Genomic DNA, 13,427 nt, shown 5'->3' on the forward strand with positions numbered 1-13,427 from the left:
CAATAAAATGACAGATCTACTAATGAGGTAATTCATGACATTTGAATCCCCAAATTTGCTCTTTACTTTTAGCATGCGAAACTATCACTCACAAATCATAAAAGAAAGCAAAATTGCAATTTCTATTGAAAAATCCAAAATCGTTAGAAAAGGAGTTAAATATGTAGTCAATAAGATTTTATATCCAACAATCCAATTTTGTGAAAACAAACAAAGTAAAAGACGTCTACCATGTGGAAATGGTCGGTTCAGATTCAGACATTAGTATATCAGTACTTTAAAAGTAGGGTTATTCATTTATTACGCAATTAGAGTGTTTACCCTCAGAATGGGTCTTTGTTGTTCGTTTTTTACTTTTCTTTGCGCCTTGGGGCCCAATCCTATAAAAGGCTTGTGAAATGTTTTTACTTTTTAGAATCGTGTAAGTTACGTATTTCATGTCTAGGTGTGGTGTCATATAGTGACAGCCACAATGGCAATTACTATTAGAGATGGAAATAGACTAGGCTGGCCTACAGGGGCCTACGGTCTAATCTATATTAGATCAGATTTGGCCTATTACAAATAGTAAAATAGAACAAGCTTAGACTTTTAAAAAAATCTATTTAGAAAACAGGCCATAGGCCTTTTTGTATATGTTGGGCTATAAGCCTACAGGCCGGCTTATATCATATTATTTATTTTAAATAAAATAATATTTTATTTATTCTTTTAATTTTTGAATGTTTAATAGGCTTAAACAGGCTAACGGGCCTTAGCCCAAGGCTTTTATTTTTTAAATATATGTTAGGGTAAACTTGTAATTTGAAGCCTACACAGGCTAATAGGCTAGGCTAGACACAATGTTTTTTACACAGACTTAACCTATTTAAGTCAAAGCCTAGTCTAGCTAAGCCTATTTACACCCCTCTTTACTACGGTGCACATGGAGAAAACTTATAATACAAATAAGAGATAGAAACAACCAAAACTAAGGATAAGATAAAAGATTTGGGGCCTCGCCGGGCAACTCCTACAAATAGAAAACTATCACAAGATGCGTCAAATGCCACCAAGGCGAGGAGAAGATATCAAAGATTAACACACGAGAAAAAGTTGGAACCCTACAATGATCATTTAGAGCTTCAAAACTGAGACAGATCAAGTAAAACGAACCCAAAGCTACAAGCTTTATCAACAAAATTATAACAAAACAGCAAGAATAAAGCACAAAATTAAAATACGAAAAACACAGAAGAAAAATGCTTTCAAAAACTTGATTATTCAACACCGAACTTAGTACCCACTTTGCTAAACTTGCAGAGACATACTCGATATGCAAACGCTTTGCAGAAGAATAAGTTACCAAGATGAAAATGAATAGAGTAACAAAAGAGAAGTCAGAACACCTTTTCAAACTAGCTCAGCTAAATTTTGATGCTTACATCAGGGAAGGCGGCAGAGATTTTATAGCAATTGAATGTCGTATTCTTCAATCATAGCCTCCCCAAACTAGAACGAGTAGTATTTCTTTGATCATATCTTCTTAAAACTAGAAATCCTATATTCACTAAAGAACCAAATCAAGAAGCTCACGACTAACCAAAGAGATTGATTCAAGTGGTAGATATTTGATTCTGTTTAAGCAAGATCTTGGATTCAAGTCATTATGAATGCAAAAAAAAAAAAAAAAGGGAAACCTAGTCCTATCATGATGTAAATGTTCCTGGCTCGAAAAGAATTATCTCTCATGGAGGATACATGTGATTTATCCAAAAAAAAAAAAAAAAAAACTCACAATTATACAAAAGAATTTTGACTAAGAACTCCCACAATGGTGTTTCAGTTAGGTGTCCACCCATTACTAGGGTGTACGCCAGGAAGAAAGGGCCACATAGCAGGGAATCATATCTCAGAGGTTTCAGTTGCAAGAAGGGAAATGAGTATGGGATAGAAGGAGAGAGAAAGTGAGGAGGGCTAAGACTTCCTCGAAGTGACTGCATTATCCGTGGTTTTCCAATTGTGTGTACTAGTTTATGATCTAGGGAGGGAGTAAGAGAGAAGTCTCCATGTACGGACCAACAGCAGCAACGGATATCATATCAATATCAGTAACAGGTGAGGGATTTCACCTTTTCAGTAGAAAATTCAATAAAACAGTACCTGATTCCAGTATTCTATCAGTTTTCAAAAAAATAAAAAATAAAAGATTGCAATTCTCTAAAACTAACACCAATGGAATAGTTTATTTTCGTTTTCAAGCTTGGAAGAACAGAGCATCATAGAATGATAAAGAGAATACTCCTCAAGAGAATCAACTTCAAAAGTTTATACTATGTGAATTCCATGTATTCACCAATGATGTACAGTGTCCTTTCTATTAAGCTTTGTCTACTAGCCAATGTGAATAAGATCTGAAGCTCATTCACACTCAAAAAGAGCTGTCGGTGTCTTCTAGCTTGCAATAGTAGCTCTTCATTAACAGTACTTTGGGTGGAGAAAGAACTATCTTCTTCATTGGGACTTGGTTGTTAAGAATCTAGAAACAGTGCAATTTTCACTAAATTATTAATAGTTATAGTGGTTCTGAACTTCCGAGGGGTTAAGATAAAGAAGTGCATGTTTGTAAACCATGAAGAGGTTGACATGTTATTGTTTTATATTGATTTTTATAAAAACTTTATGGAGGTAAAATTAATTTACCCATTTTAAATGTTCCACCATCCTCCACAAAGCTTCCAAACTTCACAGGCTTGCAATTCTCATGCACAAATAAGGCAACAAAAGAAAGAAGTATTTAGATCTCATGTTAGTGGAATGCTAAATGAACTAGAACCACCAGTTGACCAAACCCCATTTGCATTTCCATAGAGTTTATAACAAATCTTGATTCTGGAGCTAAAATGATGCGAGAAAACATTAACCATAATCACAAACACATTTAACAGGATGAATGCAAGGTAGCTGCTAAGAAGATTGAGAAGAGAGTTTGAGGCATTCACTCTGGCACCTCCTAAGGCAAATGTCATTCCAATTAGGCACTTGATGTTGGTTAACACAAACAGTGCGGGCACAGGCATCAGCACATGCATCAAGATCAGATACACCACATACAGTGACGCAGGTATCAGGAATGGGATCTTTGGAGAATGATCCAACCTTTTTCAACATCCTCTTTGATGTACAAACCCTTTCACAGACAAAAATCTCATCAGAACTCCTTTCCCTTCCCCTTGCACTCTTCAACCTCTGCTCCTCTGCACGCCTTTTCTTCACTCTAAAAGCTTGTCCTGCAACAACCACAGGGATTGCAGCTCCCAAAAGGGACCACCAAATTTCCCCCATTTCTCTAATACACAACTTCAGATGCTTCCTTCTTCTTAATTCATATGCTCCACACTCTTAACAAAACAAAGGACAAGTAATTAAATTTCTAGTTTGAGTTTTTAATCAAGATTATCTACAATAGATATACAAGATAAATCCAGTTACCAAAATCTTTGACTAAAATCAAATTTCTCGAATTTACAGAACTCAAGTCCACCAATTATTCACAATCGATATCTCCAATTAACAACATACGAATGAGGCATTGAAGAATTTTGTCTAAGCTAATTGAAGAAGGAATGAAGTGTTACCTGCGGCGGAGAGAGAGAGCGGCGCAGCCAGTCGCTGTGTGCTTCTGCGTTCGACAAACGTAAAACCCTCAACCATGCCAACAACCACTCAGAGGTATTTAAACTTTCGTTTTTTTGAAAAAAAATAAATAAATTTGAAGAGTTGTTAACTTCCGAAAAATATTTATCCTTTTACAGTGCAATCATTTTACTTGAAATTAATATTTTTTATTTAATATTTAATGAGAAAAGTATTTGTTATTTTAAATGACATAAAGTTATGTCATTTTAAGAGAGAGATAGACACATAATAATTTTTTTATTTACAATTTAAATTTAAAAAATCAACCACTTACTTTCTCATGATTTTCATTCCTTGTGTCTATTTCTCTCTTAAAATGACATAAATTGTGTCATTTAAAATGATAAACATCAAACATTTATTTAAATTAAAAAATATCTTCGGAAAATAGATCTTCTTATATTAAAATTAAAATTTCACATGATCAGAAAATGTGAAATTTTTGTATTTATTTTATTCTTTATTAATGATAATTAGACCTCACTTATTTCTCATATTTTAAATGAAATCATTCAATATGAGAAATCATAATTATACAAAGGTTTGAAATAAATATAAATTATTAAACATGAGAAATCATAACCATACAAAGATAGAAATAAATATAATCGTTGGATCAACGTAATCAATCTAACGGTGAAATTGATTGGTAGTAACACTACTTGATTGTTACAATATTCTATCCTTTTTTTCATACAATAATTTAAGGGAAAAGTATTTCTCCAGTCACCGGAGATAAAGTTATTTTCAGTAAACTCAAAACGACGTCATTTTGGGGTTCTAAAATTAAAAAATTATAATGATAAAGACTAATATAATCCTACAATATATTATAATTACAAAAATTTCTTGATTTTTGTCCCAAAATGATGTTATTTTGGACTCCTCAAAAATAACTTATTTACATTGATCGGAGAAATCATTTACCCATAGTTTAAATCTATAATCCCATGTAAACTACCCTAAGGACATGAGATGAACACAAAACCCAATAAAAGCAACAAAATGTATTCTTAGCACAAATCAACAAAATCCACCCAGAGAATGCGTTGCATAAGTCCATTTTCCATTACAAGACCAATTCCATGTACAAGGAATACTAAGACTTAACAAGGACATTTCACAAAAGCAAAGATGCTGCAACTAGTAATTTAAATCCTCCCTCCTCGAAGGCTTCTTTCTCCAAGAAGGAGCTCCCTAACTTTTCTTCTGTTTTTTTCTGAATTATTTCAGAAATCAGTGGTAGATCCAGGAAATTATATGATAGAGGACGAAAATTTATATTACTATTATAAAAAAAAGTGTCAATTTTGATTGGAATGATCACACTAAAGTTGCAAAAATGTCTGCTAAGGAATAACCTAATAACATTATAAAATTATTTTAGACAAAAAAAAATTTTGCTATAATTTTCATAAAATGTATCATAATTTTTTGATTTTGGTGACAGTGGTCTAATACACCATCTATTTCAACGACGAGCTAGCCTTAGGGCCGTGGACAATGTGGCTGGAGGAGATTGTATGGGGATTGCTCCAAGATATCTACCAAATAAAAAAATTCATTATTTAATTTATTTGAGTTATCTATATTTCAATTTTCTTAGTATAACTTAAGGAAAACATACTAAGTTATTGGGCTCCATATCATATTAATCCAAATAATCATGATCTTACAAAAAAATATTCTATGTCAAAAAGGTTCTAAGTTGAAAAAAATAGAAACTAAGCTAAGATATTTAATATGATTCTTTCAGGAAGGGGATCCATAAGTATTATTCTATTACAATTTTACAATTTCTATTTACACACATTAGACACAAGCAAGAAGGAATCGGACTCTAGGAAAAGATAAAAAATTCTTCCTAGAATCCCACTTTCCCCATTTCTATTCTTTTCCCATTCCTATTTCTGAAGTGTTTCTTTATATTCTCTGTCTATTTTTTTATGTTTAGTACCAAGTACAAAGAATTTTCTGAATAGGGGGTAAAAAAAAGACTAAAAAGAAGCAAAGATCTTTTTAAGATTTTTGTATTATATAGAATACAGAATAGAATTACATAATTGATCAAAACTAAAATTTATTTCTTTTTACGAGCTTAATATGTTGATAAATGTGCGGACCTAGAAATTCATTTCGGACAGTTGAACCTTTTCAAATTTGTTGTCGTAGCATTATAAACATTATTATTACTCTTGTTCCTGTCGGGATAAATCTGACCCCTCCCTCTGTTACCGCTACGCATATAGGATATTTTAAGAAGTGAACATCTCTATTCGTAATGGGATCTGGGGAAAGAATAAGAAAGGTGATATTTCTGACTAGGAACAGGGCCTACCACAAGAATATTTTCTTTTGTAGGACGATAGCTTTGAAAAAACAGATTACCTATCTTTTCTTTTATTTCAGGCGAAATACGATCGGGAGGGGCCAATCCAAAACCCCCCGGTAAAATAAGAACAGCCCCCACATTCACAGTACCTTTTTTACCATTAGAAAGAACTTGATTCACTTGCACATCATAAGAAATTCTAATAACTGCTTCAAATACACTATCAGGAAATACCGTTTGTGGAACCTCAATGTCCACGGGCTTATTAGCTAAATGGCAATTAGCGCATACAATACGACCGGTTTCTTCTCGCGGATTTTCATAACCCTGCTGTGCAAAAATAGGATATGCACTTGAAATGGGTGCTTGAGTTATTATATATATCATGAGCAATATAGAAATAGATCGAGTAATCTCTTCCTTTATCCAAGAAAATGCATTTCTAGTTTGCATGGTCCAATCCATTGATCCTATAAATTCCTACAATAAGATTCAGTAGATGGGTGGTATAGTTCCCTATCCACGATTCTGCTATTTAGTGGAATAATTTTCCTAGAATTTAGAAAGAATCCCTTGAGTGGGTAGAAAGAAAGAAAAAAAGTCAATTTTTGAATGTTTAGAACTTTTGTAAAAAATAAAAAACTTTAGAATTTCACCAATGAATTGTTTTTCAGCCATTCATTGAATGATAAATCACTACAAGTGAGGGAGATATGTGATTTAAATAACAAAAAATCCAATATTTAACAATGGTATCTAAAATTACCGGAAAAGTAGAAACAATACCCGATATAATTTGACCATTCTGAACAAATCCAAAATCTTGATAGACAGAACCAATCATTAGTTCCCAACTGTGGGTTGAATGGAATCCTATACATAAATCGGTTAATAAAAGAATAGAAAAAGCTTGTATTGTGTCACTTAAGTTATATAGGAATTCTTGAACCCAAGAATTCAGAATAATTAGTTCTTGATTACCTGGAATAGAATAACCACTTAGAATAACAAAATAGATTATATTTGTTGAGAAGTGCAAAAAAGTATGAATATGCTCTTCGTTGTGGTTCTTGATCAATTGGATTGTTTCTTTGTAAATTTCGGTACAGAGGTTTTGTAGACGTGTTTTCGGGTATTCCTTTAGCATTTCATCCAATAGAAACAGTTCCTTGAATTCTATGAAATTTTTTAGAATACTCTTTTCTTGAATCTGATTCAAGAAAATTTCAAATTGCCTAATATTACACCATTATACCAGGTTACAATCCAAGATTCCAGACTTTTCGTAAATATAAAAGAGATGCACCAGGGCAAAAAGATAGATATAATATATAGAAGGGGAATCAATGCTTTCTTTTTTGCCATTTTTCATCTTTAATGAACTCAGCTTCACCTCATTCGTTTCGTCAAACCCTATATGATAATAATCTTTAATTTAGAAAGAAAACAGAAACCTAATAAAATAAGAAAGCGAAAGAATCCACTGCCAATTCGAATGAACAAAAAAAGAACCTTTCATCACTTCATAATTTCCCACTTATGTGTTTCTATAATTTAAAAAATCTATAATTTACCAAAACATACAGAACATTGTAACATAAAGAGGTTACATCTTTGATTCTGTCGACTTGGATGGTGGAGTTTTAAGGGTGGAGTCCACAACACAAGATTCTTTTCAATAATTTTTTTCTATAAAAAATAAAAGAGTACTCATACTCATGTACTCATATCCAGTAGTCAGTGAATTAAAATAAGTTTAATCCTAATTTATTAAGATCCATGCTCATTATTGAGATGCAATGCCGTCGACATGTGTTTAATAAAATTTATGGGAGATTAAAAAATAAGTGAAAAGTCCTATTTAATTTCAAAATTAGAAGATTCAATTGTTGATGATTTCCTTAAATATGTGAACGAAGACATTGATTTATACGAAGTAGAGGAGTTTGAATGCAGGATTATTTTTTCGAAAATTCATGGAAAGTAAATACAGCACGACAAAAAGAAACAAGGGTGAGCGGAGGTCATTTTAGGCAACCATGAACCATGTACACAGTCATTCTCTTTATAATAATTTTGCCAGAAATATTCTAATTTTTTAATTTTTTTAATAATATAATATATTTATGATATATTGTTCCTTAAAGATATATTTTGATATCATGATTTGTAACACTAATTTTCAAAGTAATAGGATTGATGTTATTTTAACAAATCATAAATATTTATTTAATTTAAAATATAACATTAAATTAAATTAATAAAAAAAGTACAAATTATATATATATATGTATATGAAATTTTCATGTGATCTTTATGAACATTTTCATGTAATCTTTATGAACATTGTTTCATGTGTTATTAATGAAAATATTATTCATGTGATTTTTGTGAATAAAGAATTCAGAAAAATATTTCTGTAGTTACTACAGATAAGTTATTTGCATTTATTTTCAAAACAACGTCGTTTTGGGATTGAAAGATTAAAAATTATAATTATAAAGACTATAATAACTCTGAAATAAATTAAGATTACAAAAATATCATGATTTTTGTCAAAACGACATCGTATTGGGCTTACTACAGATAACGTACTTGCAGTGACCGCAGAAAAAGCGAATCCTAAAAGTTTTTACCTCTTATATTTTCAATTTGGTTTGCGCCTATAAACTTTAGTTTGCAACTTGTGTTAGCCATTTTATTTTTTCATAATAGGGCAGGCCAATAAAAAGCCTTTAAGTAATTGCCAGTATAGATTCTAAATGTTTTATATATAAATTTAGGTTATTAAAGTCAAAATTTAGTCTAACCTGACTCATTTACACCCCTAGTCCCTACAGGCCGTAGCAACCCGTCGAGCACGTCCGGCTCCTTTAATTTTACGTTAAAAGTTTTTAAACAAAGTATAAACTAAAACCAATTTAATTGTATAATAATTAACAATAAATATTTCTCAATTACACGTAATTTTCTTAAAATTTTACAAATTTAAGAATATTATATTTGTTGTTAATAACAATAATTTGAAGATTAATTTTTTTCATTTCCTAATTTGTCGAATAGAAAATACTCTAGACGAAATTGAATTTCGAACAAGAAAAAAATCTATCGTTAAATTATTTTTGTTATTAATAAATTTAACATTTTTTAAGTTAAAATTTTTCTGAAAAAACATAACAACAAAAATAAAATTAATTTTGTTTTTAAATATTATTTAAATCAATCAATTTAATATAAATTTTAAATTTAATAATAATTCCTATTTTTTGACAAAATATTAATATCATTTTAATATTAGTTTGTTAAAATTATAAAAATAATTATTAATAATAAATTTAATATTTTTAATTTGTAAAATTTCGAAAGATCATCGAATAAATTAGAATTATTTATTCACTGAATTTGATGTTAATTTATAATTTATGTACAAAATAATTATTTATATATGAATATTTTTTTCTCGTAAATTAGGAGAAAAATTACAAATTATTATTGTTTAAAAATAAATTTAAAATTTTTAAATTTGTAAAAATCTAAAAAATTATCAAAGAAAATAAAATACTTATAGTTAATTACTTAACTCGATCAATTTGATGTTAATTTTTAATTTAATAATAATAATTTAATATGATTAGTATAGAGTTGGAGAATAAAGATGAAAGAAGAGGAATTTAATATAATTTAATTAATATAGAGTGGGAGAATAAAGATGAAAGAAGAGGAATTTAATATAATTTAATAACATTTTCAACCAAAAAATATATATAATTTAATAACATTACACTAACATATGCAAGACAGTCACATATTGCAATATTGAAACACTTATTAGATTGGGTCAATCTCAGACCTCAAGGTAAAGTTATTTTTGGTTACATTACACCACTGACATCTCTCTCAGTCTCATAGTAAACAACACCATAGATTCTCAATACCATACACACAAATAATTCAATTCAACCCATCTTGGGGTCACCACCACCAGCCTGCACTTTAGCACAGTATTCAAATAAGCTCCCATCATAGCATCTTCTCACAGCTTCTTTAGATAAGAAACCTTCCTCATCCCTAGCAAGAATGTACAGAATCCCCCATTCCAATTTAGCTGCAGTCCTGCAAACACATATTCCACGCACACACATATATGTGAGAAAAAAAAAATTATTTATTGCAATTTAATTAAATAATTAAACATTTATTACAGTTTTGGAAATAATTACGGATTTATTGCACAATGTGACGCCTCATTTAGGCGTCTCTCACCAAGGGAAGACGCCCCATTGGGGCGTCTCTCATGAGGTGTTGACACGTGTCATTTTTCTCTCCAAAAAAAATAATAATTTAATCATAAAACTTCTGAAGGTCATAACTTTTGACTCGAGTATCCAATTCAGGTAATTCTTTTTTTGATTCCACATAACTTTTCGAGATCTACGCAATGACATCTCATTTGATATATTTTATTTCTCACAAAAATAATTTAAATTTGTGAGAATGGTATTATAAAAGCGTTTAAATCCACAAGCCTCTGAGTACTAGATTTGTGATTTAATATTAAAAAATAATCCAATTCAGGTAATTTTTTTTGATTCCACATAACTTTTCGAGATCTACGCAATGACATCTCATTTGATATATTTTATTTCTCACAAACATAATTTAAATTTGCAAGAATGGTATTATAAGAGCGTTTAAATCCACAAGCCTCTGAGTACTAGATTTGTGATTTAATATAAAAAAATAAAGATTTAGTTTGTGATTTAAATTTAAAAAAAAATCACATTTTTTTAATTTTTAATATAAAAAATAAATAAAGTTTTGGTTTGTGATTTAAATTTAAAAAAATCTAAAAAATTATCGTTAATAAGGAAAACAAAATAAAGATTTGATTTGTGACTTAAACTCAAAAATCACAAATCTAGTACTCATGAGCTATTATAAATCTCTAAGTAAGAAGGATTTTATTTTATTTTATGTTTATTTTTTTGAAAAATCTGTATAATAAAAAAATAATTAAATAAATATTATAAATCTCTAAGTAAGAAGTATTTTATCTTTGAAAACCATTCAGAAGCTATAATTTAAATGGCTTTAAAGAAAAAAGTCATAAAACAGAAGGATGTAACTTATGATACCGTATGATTCAAGATACGAAAAATCAACCAAACGATACACAATACGAATTTCTGTTCAATAACATTGTACACTATTTTTTTCAAACACTTGGTTTTGGTGTGTTTGGTGTTGATTCGGAAAGAACTAAGAGACTTTTAGGTTTAAACGCTCGTATAGTACGATTCTTGCAAATTTGAATTATGTTTGTGAGAAATAAAATATATCAAATGAGATGTCATTACGTAGATCTCGAAAAATTAAGTTATGGCCTTTAGAAGTTTTATGATTAAATTATTATTTTTTTTGGAGAGAGAAATGACACGTGTCAATACCTCATGAGAGAGGCCCAATTGGGGCGTCTTCCATTGGGGCGTCTTCCCTATGGTGAGAGACGCCTAAATGAGGCATCACATGTGACGCCCGTTTTCGGGCGTCACATTGTGCAATAGATCTGTAAATACTTCCCAAACTGCAATAAATGCGTAATTATTTAATTAAATTAAAATAAATAAATTTTTTTGCCATATATGTCATGTTAGAACATAATTGGATAAATTAATCAACACATTATACAATAAAGTAACTTGAGAATCCAGAAAATCACCAGCCAAATGGGTCAAATGCATTTCGGTTTCCCTCAGTCATGTCCCAGATCTCTCCAAGTGTGAGCTTGTCTTGTGCTGTACGAGCATACTTGCTAAAGATGTTCTCAAGATTTGCTGGTACATAACTGTGGTTTCATTTCATTAAAGACAAATGTGTAAGGGGTTCATGGTCAAAATAGTTACCTGAATAATTTGGTGTAATACATGGATTACTTAAATAATTATTAGCATCACTTACCGCCCTTCTGTGTCATAAACTCCAGAGTCACTCCCATGCTTTACTTTGTGTATGTTGCGTATGTAGATAGGAAAGAGAAGAGAGGGAAACCAACTCTGTACAATTACAAAACTAGGTTTTTTCACACATACAAGAATTAATTTTATCTTAGGGAATGTGAGATGCCTTCAAATGAAGACTTGCAGTGACCCACCAACTAATGTTACATACAGGGGAAAGATAATTAAAAAGGCCAGTGTAGAGAATTGATCTTTTTATCAATTAGATTATATCTTGAATACATGTGTATTTATTATATCTTGAACAACAGAAAAAACTTTTTAACAACATAACCAACCCTGAAAAATCCAATTGAAAAAATACAACAAAGACACACACACATATATATATATATATATGCTATCTGCCAATTTTCCTAGTTCCCAATTTCCAGTATGGTTTTGTCACCAACTGCCTCCGGGAGCATAGGATTGGATTATGCTTTTCCAAGGTGCTGGTGCAATTAATTTAAAGAGTAAATTGTGGTAGCATAGTATAATATCTGTTAATTCTCATGTATTGGATTTCAATCAACAAGCTCAAAACTGCACGAATTCTTAATATTTTTCATAACTAAGAGATCTTTAGAATGTAAAATATGGTTAAGGAGAATGACTCACAGGCTGAGTGGGATAACTCATTGCAATATGAACAACAGCAGCCATAATAACAGATGCAATGACATTAAATCCAACAGCACGCAGCCCTGAAAACTTCTTAAGATCAGGAGTCATATCTTTGTGAAGAACTTTGCATAAGATAATTAAGAGTGAAGACCCGTTGTAATCAAAAGTCTTACCCGTGTAAGTTTCCCAAGGGTAAACAATTCCATTATCATCTTGGTCAAAAAAAGCACAATGCTGCTGAAGAACAGTCAAGTTGTAGTGCCTATGGCCTGGTGTTCCAACTGGGTGGCTTGTATCAGGAGCTTTCAATGCTCTGGGCATGTCTAAGCACATGTCACATAAAAAATAAAAAATAAAAGTGGTTTAGTTACACAATAAGAGGAAATTTAAATCCATAAATTTTTAAAACAACCCATTTGGTAAAAGGTCATTTTTCTACTTTGTATGCTCTTGTTCATTTGGTAATGAAATTGTTTCCTAAAGGGAGAGAAGCTTAAACGGGATATTAGTCATTATATAAGGGAATTTGCACAGAAACATATATTATTATTAGAATTAGCACAAAATCAGTAAGATAGTATAGCGTGGCCTTCTGTTTTTATCTCTCACTCTCTATTGTGATTAAAACTTTCACCTCATTTGAGGTAATGGAATTCAAAGAAGTTTTTAAACGACTGAAACTTACATGGCTTTTGAAGAACAGTTTCCAAGTCGTTTCTGACTCTTCTCTGAGAAGTAACGGGTGCATTATGAGCCTCAGTTATCAATGACTCCATCTCCAACTCTGCAGCCAT

The 13,427-nt window shown here is 30.7% G+C and overlaps 2 protein-coding genes and 2 pseudogenes across 2 annotated transcripts; all 4 read right to left on the reverse strand.

The window, feature by feature from the left end:
- Positions 1–2,727: 2,727 nt before the first annotated feature.
- LOC133301198 (uncharacterized protein At5g64816) lies at positions 2,728–3,717 on the reverse strand. Its single transcript, XM_061500821.1, has 2 exons — positions 3,618–3,717; positions 2,728–3,380 (listed from the first exon to the last, which is right to left on the reverse strand). The coding sequence occupies exons 1-2, from the start codon at positions 3,691–3,693 to the stop codon at positions 2,947–2,949; spliced, it is 510 nt and encodes a 169-aa protein (XP_061356805.1). The 5' UTR covers positions 3,694–3,717; the 3' UTR covers positions 2,728–2,946.
- A 2,092-nt stretch (positions 3,718–5,809) lies between these two features.
- Positions 5,810–6,509, reverse strand: LOC133301184 (cytochrome f-like; annotated as a pseudogene).
- A 171-nt stretch (positions 6,510–6,680) lies between these two features.
- Positions 6,681–7,375, reverse strand: LOC133301185 (chloroplast envelope membrane protein-like; annotated as a pseudogene).
- A 2,591-nt stretch (positions 7,376–9,966) lies between these two features.
- LOC133301197 (peroxygenase-like) lies at positions 9,967–13,427 on the reverse strand. The gene is made up of 6 exons (XM_061500820.1): positions 13,319–13,427; positions 12,807–12,956; positions 12,628–12,713; positions 11,969–12,063; positions 11,730–11,855; positions 9,967–10,123 (listed from the first exon to the last, which is right to left on the reverse strand). Exons 1-6 carry the CDS (start codon positions 13,425–13,427, stop codon positions 9,967–9,969), a joined length of 723 nt encoding a protein of 240 aa, XP_061356804.1.

This window comes from Gastrolobium bilobum, unplaced genomic scaffold (assembly GCF_033153095.1).
Source record: "Gastrolobium bilobum isolate Gb01-03AN ecotype WA unplaced genomic scaffold, APGP_CSIRO_Gbil_v1 utg28129, whole genome shotgun sequence".
Classification (NCBI taxonomy): Eukaryota; Viridiplantae; Streptophyta; class Magnoliopsida; order Fabales; family Fabaceae; genus Gastrolobium; species Gastrolobium bilobum.

What these genes read in the sequence shown, in the direction of transcription:
- LOC133301198 (XM_061500821.1), bottom strand. Translation starts at nt 3,693, where the DNA reads ATGGTTGAGGGTTTTACGTTTGTCGAACGCAGAAGCACACAGCGACTG. An exon ending in GCTCTCTCTCTCCGCCGCAG is followed by an intron (nt 3,381 to 3,617) that starts GTAACACTTCAT and finishes TGTTTTGTTAAG; the next exon opens with AGTGTGGAGCATATGAATTA.
- LOC133301197 (XM_061500820.1), bottom strand. Translation starts at nt 13,427, where the DNA reads ATGGCTGCAGAGTTGGAGATGGAGTCATTGATAACTGAGGCTCATAAT. An exon ending in GTTTATGACACAGAAGGGCG is followed by an intron (nt 11,856 to 11,968) that starts GTAAGTGATGCT and finishes ATGAAACCACAG; the next exon opens with TTATGTACCAGCAAATCTTG. An exon ending in GCATTTGACCCATTTGGCTG is followed by an intron (nt 10,124 to 11,729) that starts GTGATTTTCTGG and finishes ATGTGTTTGCAG; the next exon opens with GACTGCAGCTAAATTGGAAT.